At 38.4% G+C, this 25,896-nt stretch overlaps 1 protein-coding gene across 1 annotated transcript in view; it reads right to left on the bottom strand.

The window, feature by feature from the left end:
• CPD (carboxypeptidase D) overlaps positions 1-20,248 on the bottom strand; it is a gene marked incomplete at both ends in the record, with an annotated part of 57,396 nt that extends 37,148 nt beyond the window's left edge. Inside the window, 2 exons of the mRNA XM_079725863.1 lie at positions 13,690-13,937; positions 19,503-20,248. Coding sequence (XP_079581989.1) covers positions 13,690-13,937; positions 19,503-20,248 — 994 coding nt within the window. The remainder of the gene's footprint in view (positions 1-13,689; positions 13,938-19,502) is intronic.
• Between the last annotated feature and the right edge of the window lie 5,648 nt (positions 20,249-25,896).

Consider the following 25,896-nt stretch of genomic DNA (forward strand, 5'->3'; position numbering starts at 1 on the left):
AGTATAAAGCCATAAATGATAGACTTAACTACCTAAAAATTGTAAACTACCTGTTGATCAAAAAACTGACTTAAAAAAGTAAAAAAAAAAAAAGACAGATAAAAAAACCCAGATAAAAATAAAGGTATATAGAATATTGCTGGGTAACAATTTAGCAATATGTATATAAAATCTTTAAAATAGGCATGACCGGGCTTCCCTGGTGGCGCAGTGGTTGAGACTCTGCCTGCCGATGCAGGGGACACGGGTTCGTGCCCCGGTCCGGAAAGATCCCACATGCCGTGGAGTGGCTGGGCCCGTGAGCCATTGCTGCTGAGCCTGCGCGTCTGGAGCCTGTGCTCCGCAACGGGAGAGGCCACAACAGTGAGAGGCCCGCGTACCGCAAAAAAAAATAAAAATTAAAAAATAATAATAATAATAATAATAAAATAGGCATGACCTTAACACAGAAATTCATTTTCCAGGAATTTATTTTAAGATAACAGCTACAGTGATAAGGACTATAGTGTTTAACTTGAAGGAGAATAAAACAGGGAACAACCTGAAGGTCCAAAAATGGTGGACCAGTTTAGTAAATATGATATAAAATGAGCTACTATGCAATAATTTAAAATGTAACAGACACACACTTATGGTCATGACATTTACCATGTAATAATAAAAAAGGTTATAAAACAGCATATACAAGATACATCTTTTTGTAAGATACTTTAAATTTTATTCTTCTTTGAAGCCTACAGAGTTTCTCAGTTCCCCTTTACCCAAGTATGAAGTAACCGATCCAAAACAACTTTGACAATCTCTCTGATCTACATGCTGCTTTACAGCTTTTTCTAAAACTCAGGTTTATTGTGGTATAATTTATACACTGTAATCCCTTTTAAATGTACAGTGCAATGTGTCCAGTCATATAACCATTTCCACAATCAAGATACAGAACATTTGCGTCACCCCAGAAAGTTCCCTCCCCTCTGCTCCCAGGCCCTGGGCAACCACTAATCTCTTTCCCTATATTTTTGCCTTCTCCAGAATTTCATATAAATGAAGTCATACAATGTATAGTCTTTTGTATCAGGCTTCTTGCACTTAGCCTAACACTTTTGATATTCATTCATATTGTTATATATACAAATTCTCCTTTTTATTATTATATATTCCATTGTATGGATATAGTACAATTTGTTTATCCATTCACTATGTGGCAGGTATTTGACTTGGTTTCAGCTTTGGGCGATTATGAATAAAACTGTGCCTAAGTCTTAGTGTCGACATATTTTTTCATGTCTTTTGGGTAAATACCTAGGAGAAGCATGGTTGCATCATGTGGTAAGTGTAAATTTAACTTCATAAGAAACTGTCAAACTGTTTTCCAAAGTGTCTGTACCATTTCACATTCCCCCCATCAAGGTATGAATGTTCCAATTGCTCTGCAACCTTAACTAACAAGCTGCTCAAGCAACTGGTCAGCCTTTTTAAATTTTAAGCATCCTGGTGGGTGTGTAGTGGTATCTCATTGTGGTTTCAATCTGTATTTCCCTGACAACTAATGACAGTTGACACCCTATGATGTCTTTATTCATGATCTATTTTGGGAGACCTTGGAAGCCAGAGATTATGAGACTGCAGACAGAAGAGAGCTCAAAAAAGGGATTCTATAAAGTTTCTATGAACTCTTGGGCTCAACTATGAATTGCACATGTAAGGGTCTGACCCTAAACAACATACCAAAAGCACTGGGAATTGATCTACAGAACAGACCACTGACCAGGTCTCAGACTGCTCCCTGGGTGGTGCTCACATAGGACAGATCTGAACAGGCAGTGTAAAGGTTTTGAAAACTGAACTGACATTGGAATCACAGCCTAAAAAAGGCGAGTCAAAACTCACAACTGAACAAGTCTGATAGTGGGTCATTCACTGTCAGAACAAATAAACAAAAAGTTACCATTTTTATAGGGTTTAAACAAGGCTCAGATTTTATAACCTGATTCAAAATGTTCAGAATATAATCCAAAATTATTTGACATTTAAAGAACTAGTCAAATGTCAACAACTTGCAAGGAAAAAATAATCAATACATACCAACCCCAAGATTACCCAGATGTTGGAATTATCAGACTAACCTTAAAGTAATTATTATAGCCATGCTTTAAGGAAGTAAGATTAAACATTCTTGAAATGAAATAAAAGAAACAAACAGAAGACATAAAAAAGAACAAAATAGTTCAGAAGTAAAAAATATAAACAAAAATTTTAAGTTTACTGGATGAGTTCAACAGAAGAATGGAACTGACAAAGATAAAGAGGGTTAACTTGAAGATAAATAGAAATTACCTAATCTGAATACAGAGGAAAAAAAAAAAAGAACAGAGTTTTAGGGACATACCAAAAAGTCTAATATTCTTGCCACTGGAGTCTCAAAAGGAGAGGGAAAAGAGTGCTATGCTGAAAAAAAAAAGTGTTGAGGAAATAATGGCTGAAAACTTCCCAAATTTGGCAAAAGACATAAACTTATACTTCAAAAGCTCAGCAAATCTCAAAGAAATTCATGCCTAGATCCTTCTTGTCAAACTACTGAAATACAAAGACAAAGGAAAAAATCTTGAAAGTAGTCAGAGAAAAATGATACATTTATATAGGGAAACAATTTAAATGACCGTGAATTTCTCATCAGAAGCCATGAAGGCCAGAAGGCAATGGCACAAAACAATTTAAAAAAAAAAAAGCAAAAGAATAGTCAACCCAGAACCTAGAGTTTTATATCCAGGGAAAATATCCTTCAGGAACAAAGGCAGAAATAGATATTCTCAGTGAAGGAAAGCAAAAAGGATCCACCACAAGCAGACTTCCTATAAAAGAAATGTTAAAGGAAGTTCTTCAGGTAGAAGAGAAATGATAGCAGAGAAAAACTTGGAACTTCAGGAATGAAAAAACAGAAATGGTAAATATCTGGGTAAATATAATAAACTTTTTTTCTTCTTTTAAGTTTTCAAAAATATGTATATCAGTTGAAAGCAAAAATCATAACACTGGTGGGGGTTTTAAGGTACATATATAAAAAATATACATATAATAAAACTGCCACATAAAGTCGGGGAGGGTAAAGGGTGTGGTGGTACGATTTGTACGTTCTTCTTGAGGTGGTAAAATATTACTTCTAGGTAGAACTGTCAAAAGTTAAGTATGTATATTGTAATTCCCAGAGCAACTACCAAAACAAACTCTACGAAGAGATATAGTTAAAATACTACAGTTAAAATGATATGATAAACGTCCAAACAATACAACAGAAGGCAGGAAAGAGGAAGCAATGGAATAAAAAACAGAGGGACAAACAGAAAAATAATAAAAAGGTAGACCTTAAACCAAACACATCAACAATTATATTCAATATAAATGGTGCAAATGCACCAACTAAAAGAAATTGTCAAACTGAATTAAAAAACAAGTTCCAACCACAATATGTGCTCACTTTAAATATAATGGTATAGTATGTTAAAAGAATGGAAAAAATATACCATGCAAACATAAATCAAGTATTAATATCATATAAAGTAGAATTCAGAGCAAGGAAAAGTGCCAGGTATAAAGAGGGATAGTACATAATGTTAAAAGAGTCAATTCACCAAGACAATATAACAATCCTAAATGTGGCACCTAACAAAAGAACTTCAAAACACATGATACAAAAACTGATAGTACTAAAAGAAGAAATGAATAAATCCACAATTATAGTTGCAGACTTCAGTATTCCTCTCTCAGTAATCAACAGAAAAAGTAGACAGAAAATCAGCAAAGGCTAGACAAGAATCGAAAAACAGCATCACTTAACTAGATCTAAATGACATTTATAGTAGATCCTACCCAACCACAGCAGAATACACATTCTTTTCAAGTACATGTGGAATATTTACCAAGACAGACCATATCCTGGGTCATAAAACAAAGATAAAAGATTTAAAAGAACTGAAATTATACAAAGTATGTTCTTTGACATGATGGAATTACACAGAAATCAATAACAGAAAGATATACACAAAATATCCTTCTCTCAATGAAATCTCATAAAAATAAAGCACATTTCCTCTGAGTCTATAATAATGAGCCAGTCCCAGAAGGCAATTAGTGAGCCATGATATACACCTTAATCTACCTCTTTTGAAATCGTAGGAGTCAATCAATGTCAGAAGAGTAGCAAACTAACTTTTAGTTTGCAAGACAAAAATGATAAAGCTATCCTAACTTCAGAATATCAAAAAAGTCTTTATTCACCAACTTCAAGTTTTAGTTTAAAAATTACTTTTAAAAATCATCTAAAAAACTGGAAACAAATGGGGATATTAACTGAGTTATGAATAATTTAAGATTTTTTTCAAGATGCCACAAATAAGCATTATTTGCCATCTGTATTAAACTTCACATTATTTTTCCAATACTAAATGTCAAAGACTGTATAATAAGTAATCTTAGCTAAGTAGCTGGTCCAGATCCGTTGTCTTGATTTTTTCCTTAACAGGAAACCTACTTATGCAAAGCTAAAGCTAGAGTTCACTGTCACAGAGAACCCTGATCTGCAGATAGGCCTGACATTTCTGACAGCTGCAGCTACTACCAGATTCAGTTAATACATTTGTTTATTTTTTAAGCTGATATGTTATGTGGCTCAACATAGACTAAAGGATAAAATGTCTGATTTCAGAACATTATCCAGTCAAAGAAAATTTTAATTTTGGGAATGAAACATTCACCATAGGCATACCTCAAAGCAATAACATTACTCATTAACAATCATAAATAATCAAGCCTCTAAAATCCATTAGTCTCTTACTGGGCTATCTAAACCAATGACCTTCGAACTTTTTTATTCATAGGAAAATAATCTTGAAAAATTATGCAACATTTCACACATTTTAAAGTTGGTACCTAAAAGTTTTGATTTTAAATTTAAATAGCAACAATGTAATTTTTTGCACATTGTAAATTTTTATTTTTTAAATAAAGCCTTTACATTGTTATTTTAGGTGGATTCAAATAAATAAAAATACTACAGAGATTTGATTCCTAGAATCATCTTTTAAAACTTGCATGAACATTCTTCTTCAACAGGAGGAATTTTATAGCTTTCTTTTGTAAAAGAAACTTGAACTTTTATTTCCATTCCACTTGCTCCACAGATTGTTATTCAAATGGGACATACTTTTTTTTTTAATAGATCTTTATTGGAGTATAATTGCTTTGCAATACTGTGTTAGTTTCTGTAGCACAACAATGCGAATCAGCCATATGAATACACGTGTCCCCATATCCGCTCCCTCTTGAGCCTCCCTCCCATCCTCCCTATCCCACCCCTCTAGGTCATTGCAAAGCACCAAGCCGATCTCCCTATGTTATGCTGCTGCTTCAAATGGGATATACTTTTATGCTTGAAAGTCCTTCATTGATCATCCTATAATACTTCAATCTATAATAATATGTATGTATGCATATTTAAATTTCTCTTAATTTCCAATGACATTAATGCCCTATTAAATTTTTGTCTTCTAGACTGAATTATTGGGACTTCCCTGGCAGTCCAGTGGTTAAGACTTCACCTTCCAATGCAGGGGGTATGGGTTCAATACCTGGTCGGGGAGCTAACTAAGATCTCACATGCCCCGAGGACAAAAAACCAAAACATAAAACAGAATCAATACTGTAACAAATTTAATACAGACTTTAAAAATGGTCCACATCAAAAAAAATCTTTATAGATTGAATATGACAATAACTACTGGTATACAATTTATCGATAAAGGCATAGTTTTATTATCAATTTCAATAAATAATAAACCTAACAGGTAATAATTACTGAAAATATATCTTTTCATGAGACGTTTCAGTGATGCTTTTATGATACCATTAAAGTAATCACCAAATTGTCCCTTTTGTTTTTGGTGCACTTTGTAAAACTCTGAGTTAACATATCATAGTGTGATTCAGATGGATAGAAAAAAATACGCCTATCTTCAGTCAAGTGGAAGAAGAGGATATGAGATTGAATCTCAGCAGCCAGTATCTTTCTCAGGCATGAAAGATCTGGAAATTTATTTCCTTAAAGTTATCCAAACTAACTGGTCTCTTCCTCCTCCCCATACATACCCAGCTTGAAAACCACTGATTTAGACTATTTCCTCTACTCCCAAGGGAAACTGGCAAAGAAAGACGAAAGGTATACATTTTGTTTTTAAGCCTACCTACCAATCTAATTTTTCTATACTCAGAAAATATTGAATGCAATGTATTGTGAAAGCTATGATGTTTTCATTCCTTTACCCATATTAAAGAATAAGACTAAAAGTGTAATCACTAGGAATCTGTCCAGCACTACAACAAATTGTGATCAATACTCATTGTTATGGGTGGCTAAATCTTCTGATCAAAGGATCTATTCATAGCCATTCAACTCCTTCAATCCACGTGTCTCACAACTAATCTTCATATGCTTGAAGATACTCAATTCATCTTTATCATGGAACCAATCCCTATTACTGTTTTCACTAGAGAGATCTAGCTTTAAGGAGGTGGAGGGTATTTAAATAAATTCAACCATTCATTCAAAGATGGTGCACTAACAACTCACTCTTATGCCTCATGCAGAAAGTCAATGGAAAAGAAATATAACCAATGTTACAATGTTAAGACTTGAACATAGCAAGTTTTTTTTTAACTTGCCTCAGTAGGCCAACTATAAAGTATCAAACTGTATGACACAAGAACCCCATAAACCTTTTACAGAAAAAAAAATGCAACGTATTTTTTTTTCATTAGGAAAAGCATTTTAGCATGCAGGAATATAGATAGGCAATTTCTATTCTATATTTAAATTTGGAGCTTACTGTTATTTCTTTAATAAAACTACTTCAAGCTGGGATGAAGTGAGAGAGTGGCATGGACACATATACACTACCAAATGTAAAATAGATAGCTAGTGAGAAGCAGCTGCATAAAACAGGGAGATCAGCTCGGTGCTCTGTGACCACCTAGAGGGGTGGGATAGGGAGGGTGGGAAGGAGATGCAAGAGGCAGGAGATATGGGGATATATGTATACGTATAGCTGATTCACTTTGTCATACAGCAGAAACTAACACACCATTGTAAAGCAATTATACTCCAATAAAGATGTTAAAAAAAAAGAATGTGGTGGAATAAAAAAAAAAAAAACTACTTCAAGGGATAGTGCAAAGCTCTCACAACTTTGACTTTTGTGAACAATTTATTTATAAATAAGTGGGTTATTAAATGATAATTTTGTATTCCTTGAGATATTTTTAAAAGCTAATGAGTATGATGGTCATAAAAATTTTTAAGTGGAAGATCTGCATTAAATGAATGGAAAAAACAGAGATTGCCCTTGAAAGAATTTTTCCCATATTCCTGGTCTTTAAATTCAAGTTTGCTTTCACCAAATCTTAACTGAACTTGGTCTTCATATTCTGAACAACTTATCTTATGAAAATCTATTTCCTTCACCACTCCCACTGAATATATATTTGCTAATGATATGATTCTACAAAGTTAAACTACATTACACAGTCTTGCATCTGTTTTCAGTTTTGTCTAACTTGGTCAACACTCTCAGGCAGGTCTTCGAACTGTATTTTCCTCTGTTTTTTTTTGTTGTTGTTGTTGTTTTTAAGTACTTTCCTATTTTCTACCACCTGTATTAAAAAAAAAAAAAAAAGCACATCTAATTTTTAGACTTTGGATCTGAAGATTTAGGGGCCATATCCTAAAACAGTGTTTGGTTCTCAACCTTGAAGAAAGTCTACTATTACATTACAAAATATAAAAGCACACTGCTCCTAAAGGTTAGATTTTTATATGAGGCTATACTTCAGTTTACTAAAACAAACAAACTTATGACTCAAGCAGAAGAAAAAATTCTGTTTGATTATCATTTTAAGTTTTTGCTTTCCTTTTAAATGAGGTGGCACTCAGATAAAAGAGAGAAAGAGAGAAAGGAAGAAAGATCCAAGTAGCTCCTTAATGTACAAGATCAGATAAAACCAAAAGCCCTTTATTAATGCACATTTGATTATCAATAGTATTCTTAAAATATGAACAGGTTGAGAATATCTAAACTGTTGATATTCCTTAAAGAAAACATCCCAGTACAAAATGCCAGAAGTACATTCACTTTTGGAGATGAAAAAGCACCCATCTGTTCATATATATATATATATATTTTTCCCCCTAGTTGAATTTCTGGCTCCAAGCAATTAAATGATGCTAGGAAACAATATCAATTCAATTTTCAAAATCAGGCACACTGCCATATGCTTTCCACATATCTCATAATGCCTAAATCTCTTTATAATCTTGACCTCTTTCCCAAGCTCCAGAGCCTATCTCGAACTGTACATCAAGTATTTATAACTAGTACATCCAGTACCACCTCACCTCCAATTTTCACTCCTCTCACATCTAAAGAGAAAACACACACACACCCTTTCTAATTAGTTTTTTCCCATTTCCATTATCATTCTTACTTATCCAGGCTCAAAATCTCCAAGTTATATCTTTAATTAAGTCTTCCTTTGCCTTGACTCTCTGTTCTACTATCTAACTGACGGTCAATTCTGCAACTCTTCTTGCACAATTTCTTATATATCTCATACTCCCTTTTCATTCCCATGGCATCCCTCTAGATAAAGCCCATATCTCCAAAAAAAGACCTTACTCCAAATAACCGTAAAAACCTCCCTAGTCTCACTTCCTGTAGGACCCTTTCCCTGCCAATACATTTTGTATAAAGATAACTACAAAATGCATAGCACCACACTGTCCTTATCAAGGAATTCACACTCTGGCAGGAGACACAAAAAACTAACAACATAAGTAGATAAGCATTACACTGATGTTAAATAAAATGTTCTAGGAAGGTAAGAGTGACAGTTACTACAGGGGAGGTTTTCAGAGAAGGTTACAGCTGAACTGGAGAAGAGCATTCCAGACAGAGAATAGCCCAGTATGTGAAGGTTCACATTTTGCAGGAAGGACAAGTCATTCAGTGGTAGGTGAAAAGAAGGAGAGAAGACTAGAAATGTAGGCTTGAGTCAGACTGAAAAGTTTAGACTTGCTCCAATTAAAATGTGAAACAAGCAAAGATATAAGAATGCTTTAAGTTTTAGTTGTTTGCTAGTTTGCTTTTAATATGTAATTTTTAAAACAAAAATTAACACAAGCACTAATAGAACTAGACACATCTACCTTAAGTGTGACCAATGGTAAATCACTTATCATATACACTTTGGATTAGTAAACAGACTCTGCAGGAAAATTAGATATGAGGACAGTATTTTGTACATGTTCATTAGGTCAGATTGGTTTATGTTATTTAAATCCTCTGTGTCCTTACTGATATTTTTGTCTTCATGATCTAACAATTACTGAGAAAGGCATGTTTAAAATCTCCTACTGTATTTATGGATTTGTCTATTTCTTAATATCAGATATTGTATTTCTTCAGTTCTGTACCATCCATTTGATTCTTTTTTATTTTATATAGATTCCAATTTCCTGGTGTCATAAGAATTATGACATAATGCCCTATTTAATGACACAGAAAATGCTGCACAAGAATAAGCTTTTCAGTCCATTTTTGGACCAAATCTAACCTTTATGCTGTTCAAAACAGTTTGGTAATTATTTTCCCCAGGCTCTTTCCTTTCTGTCGATAATCTACTTAAAGCCAAACATACCTCAGTATTTAAGAGCACATTAGTGCTACTCAGTCTGACCTCCACTTTATGCAGAGAATGGCTGCCCACATGATCAAAGGAGTTTAAAGTTGCACCAAAAAACCTGACTTAGTTACAGATAGGTTATCTGGTCACATTTCATAGATCTCTTCTCTTTCTAGGTGGTTACTTGCCCTTCTAAAAATTTCTGTAAGTTGAAAGAGGGCAATTCTTAAAAGTTGACTGAAACTATAATTCAGTTTCATTAGGTTTGCTTTGGAATAAACATATTAAACCATCAGATGATTTTTATAATGTCTTCAAAACCATGAAGAAAGAAAATAATAAAGAATGGTAAACAAAAGGCATACAAATCAGCACATTGTGGTTAAAAAAAAAAAAAATAGAATAAGGCCTGCTCCGTGAATAAGTTCAGCTTAGGCTCTCACAATAACAGGCTCTAGCAGAGGAGCACGACTGTTCACAGGCCTTATTAGGACAGTCATTCCCTAGATGGATCCTGAGGTTTGAGAGACATGTTGAGAGAGAGAAGCAAGGCCACCCACGTAGGCAGCTAGATATGCTGAATCAACCCTGGCAATGAAGGTGAAGGTGGTGGGGGCCAAATTACCTCACATCCCCCACTACTAATACACTATCTGATTCCCGAGAGCAGGAATTGTTTCTGTTTTGCTCACACTGTACCCCATCACTTAATATAGTGTATGGGATGTGGCAGGTGCTCAGTAAATATTTGCTAGGTTAATAAATGATTTCGCACCAGTTATTTCTTCTCTAAGGCTTAATTTCCTATAAAGCAAAAGGGTTGGACTAGATCAATATATTCATTTTCAGCTCTAAAAGTCTACACTTCTTTGAGTTAGAATTTCTAAATACATCACATAAACGTCAGTCAAGTTACTCCAGGACATCCGGGTCTGAATATATGCCTAGTCACAAGGTTTCACAACATCTTATCACAGTCCAGTATAAGACAAACAATGAATTTACCCAGTTGAAACTACTGAAACTTAATACTTATGTTTCATGGGTGCACATATTTGTTGAAACTTATGAAATTGTACACTTTAAATGTGTCCAGTTTATTGTATGTCCATTATACCTTGATAAAGCTATTAAAACACACACACAAAAGAAACTACCAAAACTGCTCAATATTGCTAAGGCAGTAAGAGATATAAGCTACCTATTGTAGAAATAAAATATGTCTGACCATCCAGCTAAAACAGGAGAGAAGTAGATGCTCATAAAAACAATAATAATGGCAACAGCAAAATTTAGCTCCTTTAGATGCCTGAAGACTCAGAAAAACCCGTTGCCTGGTTTAACCAAATAATCTTACTGTGAAGGAAGCACACTTACTTTTTAAATAGTATAACATATATTTACCTTCCTTAATTATTTGTCAATTAGAAACTACTTTCTAACCTTTTACAACTTTCTCCAAAAATGAAAATTTAATTATTTTTAGTCCATTATTTTAAATAGTATCTCAAATAATGAAGCAACTTGATTACATCACAAAACCACTAGTTCATGAAATCAGGTTTTATTAAATATACTTGCTAAAGGGAATTCCCTGGTGATCCAGTGGCTAAAACTCTGTGCTTTCACTGCGGATGGCGTAAGTTCAATCCCTGGTCGGGGAACTAAGATCCCACAAAAAAAAGAAAGAAAGAAAGAAAGAAAAAATAGAAATATATTTGCTAAAGATTGAAATGAGATTAAACATTAAAGTACGTCCCTTATCTTTAAAATTTTTTAATGGTTTTCAAACCACCTCTAATTGTTCCGGGCAGAAAGTTTGGCTTCTAAATATTTCAAAGTCCTTTCTAAATAGTTCAAATCACTAGTTATATATAAGAAACACTGGTAGAAACTATATGGGAATAAGAAGACTCTAGAAAGTATCAAGTCCTCAAACTTAGCACCCAATTTGTGTACACTTGGCTTGACATAAAAAGTCAGAGTTATTCAAATATTTATATGAAGGCACATCAAGAGAAACGTCGTAACATACTTTATAATGTGACTAACTGCCAATAAAAAGGTAAGGGGAAACCTAAGGCATTCACCGTGGGCAGATTCTAAGAAGAGAAAAAAGTTTATACTGATGACTTTTCCATAGATTGACTTGTTCCTTCTGATTACTCTTAATGAAATTGTCTAAGCCTGGGCATAAAAATGAAAAAGTCATTATTCAAAGGATACCAAAAGTTTAAAGAGAACAATAGCTGTTTTTATAACATTTAAAAGAAAAGGTAAACAATTCAAGCTTACTTTAACATAAACATAGCATTCCATGAGAAATTGCTGGTGGATATGTAAAGTAGTACAGCCACTGTGTAAAAAGCTAAATACAGAATTACCATATGACCCAGCAATTCCACTCCTGAGTATTTGAAAAGATTTGAAAACAAGGACTCAAGTAGATACTTGTACACCAACATTCATAGCAGCATTATTCATAGTAGCCAAAAGGTAGAAACAACGGATGACTGGATAAATGAAATGTAGTATATACATACAATGGAATACCTCTTAGCCATAAAAAGAAATGAAGTTCTGATACATGCTGCAAAATGGATGAACCCTGAAAACGTTACGCTATGTGAAATGAGCCAGATGTAGAAGGACAAATATATTAACTCTAGTTATATGAAATATCTAGAATAGGCAAATTCATAGAGATAAAAAGGAGATTAGAAGTTACCAGTGGCTGGGGGGGGGCGGTGAGAAATGAGTGGGGAATAGGGAGTTTTTGCTTAATGGTTACGAAGTTTCTGTCTGGTATTTTTAAAGTTTTGTAAGTAGATGGTAGTGATACAGACGTACAACATTGTGAATATAATTAATACCACTTAATTCTACATTTTAAAATGGTTAAAATGTCAAATTTTATGATATATATGTATTTTTCAACCACAATTTTTAAAAAACAGCATTCTACAATCATCCCACATATTAAAATACAAAGGGAAAATGTGCCTTTATGTAAAATGGAGAGAAGTGGTGGTCATCACATTAACCAAGCTGTCCAACTTGGCCACTTGCAGCCTCACTTTATGTGCCTCCCAATGTGATTGATATAATGATCTTGCTGGAAATTTTGACCTGATAATCTTATCAGGAAGAAAGCAGCAAATCTAGAATATGGGACATTCTGTAGGACAACTGGCCTGGACACTTCAGAAGTTTCACCATCATTAAGAAAAGAGACTGCTGATATGACTGTTCTAGATGGGGGAAACTAAAAAAACACAAGAGCCAAATGCAATGCTGGAACCTTGACTGCATCTGATCTGGAAGAAAAGGAGCTATAAAAGATATTTGGGGGATGATAGAGGAATTTTGAGTTATGAACAGCATGTGCAATGATAGTACTGAATTACTGTTTATTTCTCAGTTACAATAATGGTACATGGGTTATGCAAGAGAATGTCCTTGTACTTAGGAAATACATACTTGGGAGGTATTTACAGGTGAAGTGTCATAAAATCTGCAACCTACTTTTGGATCATTTGGCAAAAGAGTGTGTGTGTGTGTGTGTGTGTGTGCGCGTGCACATGTGCATACACGTGAGGGGGTTAGGAGGGGGAACATTTGGGGTAAGATAGCAGTTGGTGAATTTAAATGAAGGATATACAGGTATTCATGTAGTTTTCTTTCAATTTTACTGTGGGTTTGAAATTTTCAAAATTAAAAAAAAAAGATTAAAAAAATCAGAATTCAGACTTCCCCAGTGGTCCAGTGGTTAAGACTCTGCGTTTCCAATGCAGGGGGCACAGGTTTGATCCCTGGTCAGGGAACTAAGATCCCACATGCTGTGCAGCACGGCCAAAAAAAAAAAAATCAGAATTCCTCAAAATTTCCTCTTTCTACCACAGTATACTTAGGAATGCTAAATGAACACAGGGGGAAATATAGCATATTCAGGGCTTTACATACCTTCCACATCATACCAATGCGCACCATTTGTGATCCCATCTTTGAAAGTCTCATCTTCATCTCCAGGACAATGAGGGGCACCAGTTTTCATTATGGGGTGGTTTGAAGCATAGGCTTTTGCCAAGTATTTAAATACTTCATCATCTGAGGTTTTGCTATAGATTCCAGTAGCCTTATGTTCTGGAGAATCATCAAAAGGATAGCTTGCTACCACCGAGCCACCATGGAGATTTCCAGAAAGCACAAACCTTTGAAAACATAACCAAATCACATATCACTTTTTAAAGGGCACAGAAAACATGTATTTTAAAATTCTACATCTTTCATAAATGAACTTAGATATTCTTCTTGACACCTAGAAGACAACTCTATCAGCTGTTAAAACAGACTAACAACAATAAAAAAAAAGAAAATGGAAAGAAAGTATTATTAACTCAATAAATTTCAAACAGTTTTTACAGTCGAAGTTAACTTCAAATAACTTTAAATAATTTCCCCATCACTGAAAAAAACAGCTGAATAACACAGTGTAAATTAATGTTTCAGGAGATGTCTTATTCAGGGGACTGTAAAATCATGTATTAAGTTGAACAATATGAACTTGCCACTATTCAACCATGTTTTGACCTACAAAAATGACAGTTTCATAGAGTTGAATCTAATTCTTGTACTTCATATTGTGTTAATTTCATAGAAAGCATGGCTGGCATAAATAAATATTTGTTGAATATACGAGTTAGGTTAATAAGTTTCATGCTTTTTATATTACTGTCCAGAGAGAATTTTTAAGATAGGGAGTCTAATTTAAAACAGGATGTGCTTTGCCTCATTCCATTTTCACAGTACACTAAATTCACATTTTCAGGAGAGAAGCCATAGTTGAGAAAATTCAGGGGTGGGGAAAGACCTGAGCTGCTTTCAGGTAAAAACAATACAGCACATTGCATCACTGCAAAAGCAGCTCTCTTTCTAGGTGCAAGGTTCCTGGTTGGACCATTAAAAAATAAACTGACATGGAGACAAGGCTGTTTCTATAAAAGAAACATTTTAAACTTTTTGCATTTTTATTGATACTTTTAAGCGAACCCATTTACAATTTGGTCAAGTTTATAGATATAGAAATACTGAAGAATGCCTTTTATGGTAAAAGGTAAAGGCAAAAACATGCCGAAGTCCTATTTATACATTTTTCACTCAGGTAACAGTTCAAACCATTACTATGAGTGGAGATTAAACACTTTTCTCTTTGCACTCAAAATTAGATTTTTTGCTTCTGCCTTTTTGTGGCTGAAATAAACTGACCTACAGTAATTCTAAAGGGGGTTGATTTATAACATTTCTTTCTATATGTTTGAAAGAAAATTAAGTCTACGATATGTTTAATTTGAAAGGTTAAGTATGATCAGTACCTCCCAGAGGAGGTCAAACAATGAAAATTACTTGTAACACAGAATCTATTCATCAGAAGACAGAATTTAGCTGGTAAAGACAGTGATTAAACACCAGAATAGACTATGAAAGAAGACTAGTTTTATATAATTAAAATTAGCACAGTTCTAGATACCAGAGGGGAATGCCATTTGGTATAGCGGCAATAGCACAGGCTTTAAAACCAGGCAAATATGGGTAAGAACATTTGGTTTTGCAGACATGTCACTCACCAGTAACATGATCAGGAGAAGTTGCTGCCTCTGAATCCACTGAACCCCAGTTTCTCTCTCATCTGTAAAATGGGGATTAATGCTACCTGCCTCCCAGGGTTGTTACAAGAATTAAATACGATAATACATGTACAATTATCTTCCAGCACAGTGACTGCTTTATAGCCCCTGCTCAACAAATGTTCATTCCTTTGGAGACATCTAGCATCCTGCTTAGGGAATCACTGCCTTACAGACTATCATTCTACTCACCAGTTGCAATGCTACAATGTAACAGAAACAAAAACTAAGCATCTATTCTAACTCCAATTTACCCATCCCTCCTCCATAGCAAGTTATTAACAATTTACTTTTTGGTTTCTATGCCTAAAATAATTTAAGTACTTCCCCACCACCCCACACTGACTTGGGGAAAGTTACAAGAAGGCTGGCCCAGCTCAGACAATCAACTGAGCAACAAATTTTCTTGAGTGTCAACTATAAGCCAAATGTTCTAGGCACTAAGGTATGTATTAGTGAAGAAACAAATACAAAAATGCCCTCATGGCATTCACAGTCTAGTGGGAAAAAAAAAAAAAGGTAACTGAATATTCTAAATAAGTGAAGCATGTTACTTTATACGTGTTCAATTAAAATTTTAAATTCCAAGATTCTCTATTAAATGCTGTTTTTCACTTTGACATTTCTTCTAACACTTCTCAGAAATACTGTTAAAATGGCCTAACCAAATACTTTTAGAACAATGAAATATTTGCAATCTACTTGAGTGATAAAATTAAATTATTAGATTTTCCTTACTCTACTCACATAGTTTTAAAAGCACCAATGCCACTCTGGTAAGGGCGATTTCAAAAGAAAGTGATATCTATTATAGTGGTTGTAAAATTATTTCTTTTAGTCTTTGTCAAACCAACTTTGTATATCGATCCAATTTTATTTGAAGGGTATTTTATGGTTTCCAATCAAATCAATTCTCTTAAGTATTTCTCACACTTGACTTCAATATTATATATCATTCCTTGTGTAAGATTTAAAGTAGCTGGTAAATATATCATAAAAATTATAAAGAAGAGTCTGTAGATATTAAAAAGTCAATCTCCAAGTTAACTTTATTACGGTCCCCAGATAACCCTGTAAATAACTTTTAAAAATTAAGAAAACTTGATGTCTGATAAACTAAATTCTAAAGGTTTCAGGAAATTGTAGCTATACACCTACCCCAACAATATGATCATTCTTTTCACAAACATACCCAAAAAATCATTTATATGCTAATCTCCTATTAAAGTCTAAGCAGGTATATTTAATTAAAGAACTGTGCCAAAAATATGAGGGTGAAGTAAACTATAAAATCTTTATTTTAATGATGGAGTTAAAATCTTGTATATTTTCTTGAGCAGATGAGTCAACTATCAGTAGTACAAAATCACGGATTGGATGAAGTATAAAGTGAAACAAAGAAAATAAACTCCACTTTCCTAAGCAGGAGGAAATGAGTCTTAAATTGTTATGTATCCAAAACAACAACAAAAATCTATTTCTAATACAGCTGGGTGATTAGGATATCAAGAAATTATTCAAATGATTTATTTCACGAAAATACATTGAAAAAGGTAATTTCCCTGTCGAGACGGATGTCTGTGGTTTTAGAATTTCCTATCCATAAAGCTGACTCTATATATTTAGGAATCAATCTCAAATCGTGTATGTACTTGTTTTTTTACTTTATTCACATATCAATGTCCCTTGTTACTGATTAATCATTAAATAATATGCATCTTGAGTTATTTATGATTGAGGATGGAAGGATGTACTTTTCACCCTATACACTCACCTACTTTCCCTTCTGATTAGAGTTACATTTGAAAAGAGGGCGGATATGATTAGGGTAGTCCATAGCCACAAAATAGAGCCACTTTCTTTGTAATACCAACTGACACAGATGAGCTTTTAAAATCTTCACAAGCTCCTATCATTGAACTAGCCAGCCCAGACCATAACTTTAATCATTAAATACTGGTGATATGAAAGAGTTATCCAAAGAGCACATTTTTGGTCCTAGATTTAAAATTTAAAGCTTTCAGTATAGTCTCAAGGTGACTTGCACCAAGACAAAGCTCATTTTTATTTCTGGTCACAGCAGAAGTAATACTGAATAGAAAAATCTACTCACAGAATTTACATCCCTGCAAAGGTCATGATGGGGCTTCTTAAACGTGTCCTTTAAGCAATGCAAACAGTGAATTTGATATATCATCTCAGAAAGGCCCTGGCCTTCACAGCTTCTGACAATAAGCTGTATGTTAAAGTCACACTTCTTATGTAAATGTTCAGAGGTCCTGACACCATTATCTTTATTTTTTATTTTATTTAAATTTATTTATTTATTTATGGCTGTGTTGGGTCTTCATTGTTACACTTGGGCTTCCTCTAGTTGCGGCGAGCTGGGGCTACTCTTCATTGCAGTGCGCGGGCTTCTCATTGCAGTGGCTTCTCTTGTTGCGGAGCCCGGGCTCTAGGCGCGTGTGCTTCAGAAGTTGTGGCACGCAGGCTCAGCAGTCGTGGCTTGCGGGCTTAGTTGCTTTGCGACATGTGGGATCTTCCCAGACCAGGGCTCCAACCCGTGTCCCCTGCATTTGCAGGCAGATTCTTAACCACTGCGCCACCAGGGAAGTCTCAACACCACTATCTTTAAGGGAAAAATCTTCCCAGAAAGCATGTGAAATTAATACCTACAAGGGATCTCAGAAGGAGTATAAGTGAAAGATAGGAGATAAAAAGAATCTAGAATTGTCATAATGGCCATGAATTTTTCAAGGTCTGCTATATATGCTGAACCTTGTAGAAGAGATGATTCCAAGTCCTACAGGGAAACTTCTTTGTTCATTATTGCTTGTATCTTATCTGTCACTCAGATATCTTCTTCTAATCAGGATGGAAAGATTAATTGCTTCACAAGCCTCAGGAAGACACAAAAATGGGGATATGCTGGCAAAGCCGATGCTTGACAAAAGGAAGAGGTGCATGGTCACTTCAGATATTATTCCATGTGGAATAAGTTCCTTCTTCCTTTATTCTGCTCCTCCACCTTTTTGCTGAAAATCCTACCCATCTCTCAAGACTCAGTTCAAGTTCTACCTACTCCACAGAGATGACCCATATTATTGCAGCCCACACACATTTTGCCAGTAGGAACAATTCCTGTAAGGTTTAACTGGGTACATAAACACACCATATATATATTTATAATATTTTCTTGTTATACACCAATTTCTTCAGGTCCTCGTGCTTCCTTTAAGTTTTTAAATCTCACAGAGCAGTTACTAACACTTAAGGTGTCTATTAATTGTGACAATTAGCCATTTGGCCCTGGCCCACTAATAATGTGCACAAGTGGCAGCAGAAACCCTTCAGAGTCTAAAATGAAGCTGCTTACAGATGAAGGTTCCAGATCTGTACAAGTTCTCCAGCCAGCCATATCTATATGCTCCGTAGCTGAGTCAGAGGTAAAGACGGGAAGAGAACCAGTTTCTGTTAAATAACCAAGAAGAAGACCCCAGGAGTGTCATCTGTCATTTCTAGGCTACCGTCTCCCTCCATGCCTGTTAAGAGCACTGACTAAATGCGTGAGTTGAAGTCCCAGCTACAGAACAGGGATGTTAATGCTGTCTGTCTCATCAGGTTGTGGCCAGCATAAACTGAGATCATGCAGTCCACGGAAAGGGCTTAGCACAGTGCCTGTAGTAATAAGATAATCGCAATCTTGTCAGTTTATGTATAAAATAAGTGAGCTGACCTAGATCATCCTTAATGTCTCTTCCGTCGCTCATATTCTACGATCCTGTGAGAACAGGGGCCAGAATGCTAGAAGAGTCTCCCCTCCAGCCAAACAGCGCTCTCTGCATCCTTTGAACAAATGACAGCCTCTAGGCAGCGCTTCTCGGACAATTAGCCGGACAGGAGGCTAAGCGGCCTGGGCCCTGTCCCTGTTACGGGGTGTCGCTCTCCGCCCTCACTACCCCCGTCCCTTAGGCCTGAGAGCACCGTCTGAGCGCTTACTGAGTGCCGGACCCAGCCTCTGCTCTGGAGGCTCACTTGGATGGGGAGGGTGCGTGGGGGAGGCGGCGGCGGTGGAGGGAGGACGACACTCACTTGTTCCTGCGGATCCACTCGATCAGGGCGCGCACCTCGGGCACGTCGTCCAGGGACGGGGGCTCACCGGTGCTGAACTGGTCCGGGAAGCTGCGGTTGAGGTCGCGGCCACGGCTGTTGTCGCGGCCGCTGGCCCCCGGAGGGCCGCTGTCGCTGAAGCCGCAGTCGCCCTCGCGGGCGCGCTCGAAGCCGTCGGGGTTGAGGCTGGGCAGCACGTACACGTCAGTGGTGTTGAGCAGGCGGACCAGGCGCAGGTCCCCGCGGCGGTAGCCAGCCGCCAGCTCGCGGGCCAGGTAGACGAGCACCTGGCGCGAGACGGTCTCGTCGCCGTGCATGTTGCCCACCAGCTTCACCTGCGGCCGGCCGGGCAGGAGCGGCCCCGCCGCGTCGGGCCCCGTATCGCCGTCAGAAGGCGGCGGCCCCAGGCCGGCCGTGAGGCGCAGCACCCACAGCGGCCGGCCCTCCACCGAGCTGCCGATGCTGAAGAGGCGGGCCAGGCCCGGGGGCCCCGCGGCCGCCGCCTCCCTCAGCGCCAAGCCCAGCTCCTCTTCGTGGTAGTAGCGGTCGAACTGGCCCTTGACCGCCTCGGCGCCCGCGCTCGTCGTCGTCGTCGTCGCCTCCGCCTTCTTGATGTGCGCTGCCCGGGCCGGGCTCCGCAGCAGCAGCAGCAGCAGCAACAGCGGACACAGCAGCAGCGGGACGCGCCCTGGCCGCCAGAGCAGCCGCGCGTCCCAGCCTCTCGCCATCTTCCAGCAGCGCTGCAAACCCGGACCTCGTTCCCTCGGCTCCGCGCTCCAGGAGGCCTTAGCCAGCCGGATCCCCTCCGCTCCCAGCAACCCCATCCCGCCCTCCAGGCCGCAGCCATTCGCGGGCGGTCCTGCTGCGGCGTCACGCCGAGGGGCGGGGCTGTCCTTAAAGCAGCCGATTCCCTCTGGGCGTGCCTTCCTCCTCTCGGGGAAGAGTTTGGTCACGCTCTTCATCGGTCTAGGTTCCTGTCGCTCTCTTTCCCTCCTCCCCGTTTCCCTTCTGCGTTTGCTCCGCTTCTCCTATACTCCCTCAGTTTCTTCTTTCTGGCTTACCCCTTAAATTCTCACCCCTTTTTCTCTGAGTACTCTCACTAGCTTCCTTCCCATCTTTGTTGCAGCTTTTCCTAGCGGCGCTTTAACGCTTAGAAACGAGAGTTGAAAGAATCAAAAGGTTCAAAAGAATCAAAGGACTCGAAAAAATCCAAAGGTTCTAAAGAATCTACCTGGGAAAAGCCAAAAGACGCCTCAGCCCTTTGCACCTTGCACCCCTTCCATCGGAGTCTGTCGCCCAGCGCCCCGGCAGCGGTTGAAGAGACTGGGACACTTGGAGTGGCAGAGGGCTCACTACCTCATTTCAGTTTTTAGTCTCTATGTTGAAAGAAGGTGTCTCCTTTATGTACAGTGGAAATCTGCTATGCAGTAGGCTCCCTTTGGGTTAATGAATATATTTCCTTGGTGTTACCCCAGTTTATTTCACTGCCATTGGTTCCTGTGTGTGCTTTTCTCAGCCCTGTGGGCAGATTTCATTTCATGATTCACTTGCCCACCTCTCACACCTCTCCTGAGCGAGATACTTGTTTAACTGTGGCCTTAAAATAACATTTTAAAAGCAGCAGGTATGACATTTCTGGAGACGCTTGGTGAGAATAATTCCGGAACGCCTTATCGTCTGGAGAAGAGGCCTTTAAACTGGTCTTCAAAGTAGGCTTAAATCACTTTAGCTTGAAGAAACACAAAACCTCACAATCCTTTTATCAAGTGTGAAATTCTACCCAACAAAGAATATAATTGCAATAACAGTTCTGGTTCCTTCTTTCAGAGCCAGGCGATTCAAGTCTCCTTCCTTGAACTATGATTGAACCCTAATATGAACAGTAAAGAGTTCATTCATCAGATTTTTACTGAGCAACTATTGTGTGCTAGAGCTATGTGCTGGTAAGCAATTCACTCTGCTCAGTTAGAGGTTGGATACAGTTTGTGATAAGTGGTACAATATGGATATGGGGGCCCAGGTGAGGGAAACCTCATTCAACCCAAGGAGGAGTAAGGGAGAAAGAGAGAAACTAGGGGAGGAAGGGAGGTATTCTGGACAGAAGGAAGAGCAAGCGCCGAAGGCTTGAGAGCAAATACTGCACATTCTGGGAACTGCATGCAGAGCAGGATTGTGAAGGAGCTCACAGGTATGGAGGACACAAGTCAGAGAAGCAGGACCAGAACCCAAAGAACCTCACAAGCCAGGCTCTGGGGAGCACTTGATCTGTAAGACCACGGAGAGCCACTGATGGATTTTAAGCTAGTTTAGAAAAATCCTTCTGACAGTAACATGGAGAATGGAGTGGAAGGACTAAGACTCGAGACTAAGAACCCTGTAAGGAAGATATAATCCGAGAAGACATGAGGCTCTGAACCCTCAAGGACAGTGCCAGTGGAGGTAGAAAGAAGGAAATGGATTTGAAAGAACTTTAGGAGAGAAAGTGGACAGGATCTGGTGACAGAGAGAGACAGAGGGTTGTAGGCTGACTTCAAGTTATAGCCAAAGCAGCTTGCAGGTGTCCACTGAGGTGTAGGACAGGAGAAAGTGCAGGCTTAGGTGAAGATGATGACTTTAGCACAGTCACTCTGGTCCTGTGAGCTCCTTTTCTCCTCCCTGCCTGCTTGGTTTAGTGCGCCTTTTACACAGCAGCTGCAACTCATCAGAAACAAAGCCCCAACTCTGTACAGAGACAACTCCCCCCTTCCCCCGCCCCCACCCCCCGTCCACCCCGGAACTTAATCATTACACTGTGCACTTTTAGAATAATCCAAATCAAAGAAGCCCCAGGGGACATGTTAACCTCTAATCAAATATTTCCTTTTCTACCATTTTCACTTTCCTTTGAAGCCTCTTCCTGCCAACTCACTCCTGCAGCCTCACCTAGTGAGGCGATAAATAAACGTGTGAAGGCAGTGAAATAATGTGATGTAACTTGAGCCACCGCCCTCCCAGGAATCCCTGGGCCTCCTGCCTTGTGATTGTTGCCTCTTTTGGGTCTGGAGTCTCCATCCTAAGCAGGTACCCGGTGCTGGTGGTTAGAAGTGAAACCCAAAGCTCCCAACCCGGTCACTGCTCACTGGAGGGGAAAACTCCAACTAAATAACTCCAGCTGCCCCTGAGAAATCTTAACCTTGTGACAGGTGTCCCTTTTCTCCTTCCCACAAGGAAAGTCTTGGCCTCACAAGTGAGGGAGCTTGGGGAAAGGCTTCCGGTTCACAGAAGCAGAGTGGTAATGACCTGGATTTTTGGAAACAGGGCAGAGCTTTTGAATGGCCTGCCCAACTTCAGCAACCACTTTTTCTAAAAAGACTCTTAGGTAATTGAAGCACACCATAGATCATGAACCTGTAAATGTCACACTGTCTGGCAGAAACACCCACAGACTGACACATTCAAGTTGGCAAATGTTTATGGAGCACCCATCTAGTGAAAGGTCTGCTGTGCTGGGTGCAGGAGGATTGGAGGATGAATGAAAGATTGTCCTCTTCTAGGAGGTCAGAGTCTAGTGAGGGAGATATAACATAGACAGGACAGAATATTCCCATGAGGCCAGTGCTATGTAACAGGCACTGTGCTAAACCCTTTACATTGGTTGATGCATTTAATCTTCACAACAATCCTGAGATAGGTACTATTACCTTTCCCGTTTCAAAGATAAATAAATATACTGAGGCACCAGATCTCACAGCTGGCAAGCCACAGATCCAGGACTCAAACTCAGGGAGTCTGGCTTCAGAGTCTGTGTGTTTACACTGTGATAAAACTGCTTCTATGTAGTGAACTAAAACAAAACAAAATGAAACAAAGACAAAAACCAAAAAAAACCTTCTATTGGAACACAGAGGAAAAAGCAACTAATTGTGATGAGGAGTCAGAGAAAACTTCATCAATACTGTTAGATTATGAACTGAGTTCAAATCCTAGATCAACCATTTTCTAGCTGTTTCAACTTGGGGAAGTTATTTCATTTTTCTGAGAATTAAATGAGATAATACATGTATAATATTTAATGTAATACTTGATACTTGGCATATAAGAGATTTTCAGAAATCATCATTATTTTTATTGTGCTTAATAAAAAGAATTCTCAAACAGGAAAAAAAAACAAAAAAGGAGAAAAGAACACTCCAGACAGTGGGACCAGTGAGGATAGAGGGGCAGAAGCATGCAGTAATGGTGGCTGGAATATAAGATGTGTTGGGAGGAGCAGCAGAATCCATAGCTATGAAGGAAGGATGGTGCCAGATGATGAAAAGCCTTAACTATTATGCTAAGGGGTTTTTGCTTTATTCCACAGCATATGAAAAACTTACAGAGCTGTTTATGAAGAGAGTGGTGTGGATCATATCCGTGCTTTAGCAAGAGAATTCCAGGAGCTGTGTGGGGCAGACTTAAAAGCAGTTGCCGGGAATTCCCTAGTGGTCCAGTAGTTAGGACTCCACACTTTCACTGCTCAGGGTGCAGGTTCGATCCCTGGTCGGGGAACTAAGATTCTGCCAGCCGCGTGGCATGGCAAAAAAACAAAACAAAATGCAGTTGCCATCCAGACAGGAGCTGATTCTGACAAGATTAGTGAGGACAGAAAGGAGAAGGTAAATTAGAATGATATTTGGGTTATTGGGTTGACAAGATTAAGCAACTGCTTGGATAAGAGGGAAGAGGAAGTAAAAGATGACTTCACAACTAGTGAAGATGACCAGATGAGATGGCCTTGCCAGCATCCAAGACAAGGAAGGCAGGAGAAAAATCTCTCTGAGCTGAGGACTAAATTGAATTGAGCATTGGATTTAGCAACGCAGAGGTTACTGATGACTTTTTTTTTTTTTTTACTTTTTGGATGGAAACTGCACCCCTGCAGTGGAAGCACGGAGTCTTAACCACTGGACCGCCAGGGAAGTCCCTTTACTGATGACCTTTACCATGGAATGGTGCAGGGAAAACCTGAATGGAGGGGGTTCAAGAGAGACTAGAAGGTAATGAAGTGGAGCTGGTGAAATAATTCTTCTGAGGAGTCTATAAAGGAGAGTAGAAAAATGAGACAATGCTGAATGGGGATGGAAGGCCAAGAGAGTTTTGGGGGCTTTAGGTTTTTTTCTTAAGATGGGAGAAACTACAGATTGTTTATATACTGATGGGAATGATCTAATAAAGAGGGAAATTTTAATGATTCATTAGAGAGGAGGGAGAATTGCTGGAGCCAAGCCTTTGAGAGGGCATAGGATCTAATACACCACTGGAGGCTTGGTCTTAAGTAGGAGCACAGACACTTCACCTGTAGTCACAAGTGGAAAGGCAGAATGTATGGGCATAAGTACAATTAAGTGGGTATGTGACATGTTGAGAGCTGGTGGTTATTCTCTGCTGATTGCTTTTGTTTTCTTAATGAAACGGGATGTTGTAGCTGTCAGTTGAGAGTAAGGATGTGGTGGTGGTATTGGAGGTTTGAGGAAAGAGAGAAAGATGTGAAATAATTATCTCAAAGAGTGGGAGAGAGAAATGGAGAGTAATAGTTTTCAGCCATTGACACTTAATAAGGACCAGCAGTTTTTTAACATGTCATCTGGACCTGCTAATGGGACATGGAACAGAGGGGTTTGTTTTGGTTTTTACAGAGTTTGGTCTTACTTCCTCAGAGTCCTTATCTTTCCAGACCAAAGAGAAATGAAAGATGTTTATTGAAATCACTTTCAAAAATTGCCCTTGGTTAGGTAGGCCCATTCTATTTTAATTTTAGTCAGGCCCAATTCTAGGGCATAGACATGCTGCCACCCAAACCTGAGGCCATGACAACGATTTTGATCAGTATTTCAAAAAAACTCACTATGTGCCAGCACCAAATGGACAGCAGTCCTATTCTTATGTGGCAAAGAAGGAGGGAAGCAGGTATCAGTTACTTTTGGTTGTACCTATCAGAAAACCTGACTCATTCTAGTTAGAATAATAAATGGAATGTATTGGCTCATATCACTGAGAAGTCCAAAGGAGAAGTCTGGATTCAGGCATAGCTTTATCCTGTGGCTAAATGGTTACCAGGCACCTGCTTTCTTCTTGTCCCTTGATGTTGCCTTCTACAATGTTCACTTTATTCTAAGTCTGACTCCCTTTGTGGTCCCAAGAGGGCTGCCAGAAGGTCCTAAAGCCACATGCCAGAAGGTCCTAAAGCCACATGCTTTCTTTTCATACTCAGCAACAAACAGAGGATGCCCTTGTACTATTGATTTTGCTGATTTACACTCATATTGGATCAGCTTAGGTCATATGCCTAACCCTGAACCAATCACTATGGCCAGGGAGATGGAGTATGCTGATTGGCTTGGCTTAGGATATGAACTCC

This window comes from Hyperoodon ampullatus, assembly GCF_949752795.1.
Source record: "Hyperoodon ampullatus genome assembly, chromosome: 19".
Taxonomy (NCBI): domain Eukaryota; kingdom Metazoa; phylum Chordata; class Mammalia; order Artiodactyla; family Ziphiidae; genus Hyperoodon; species Hyperoodon ampullatus.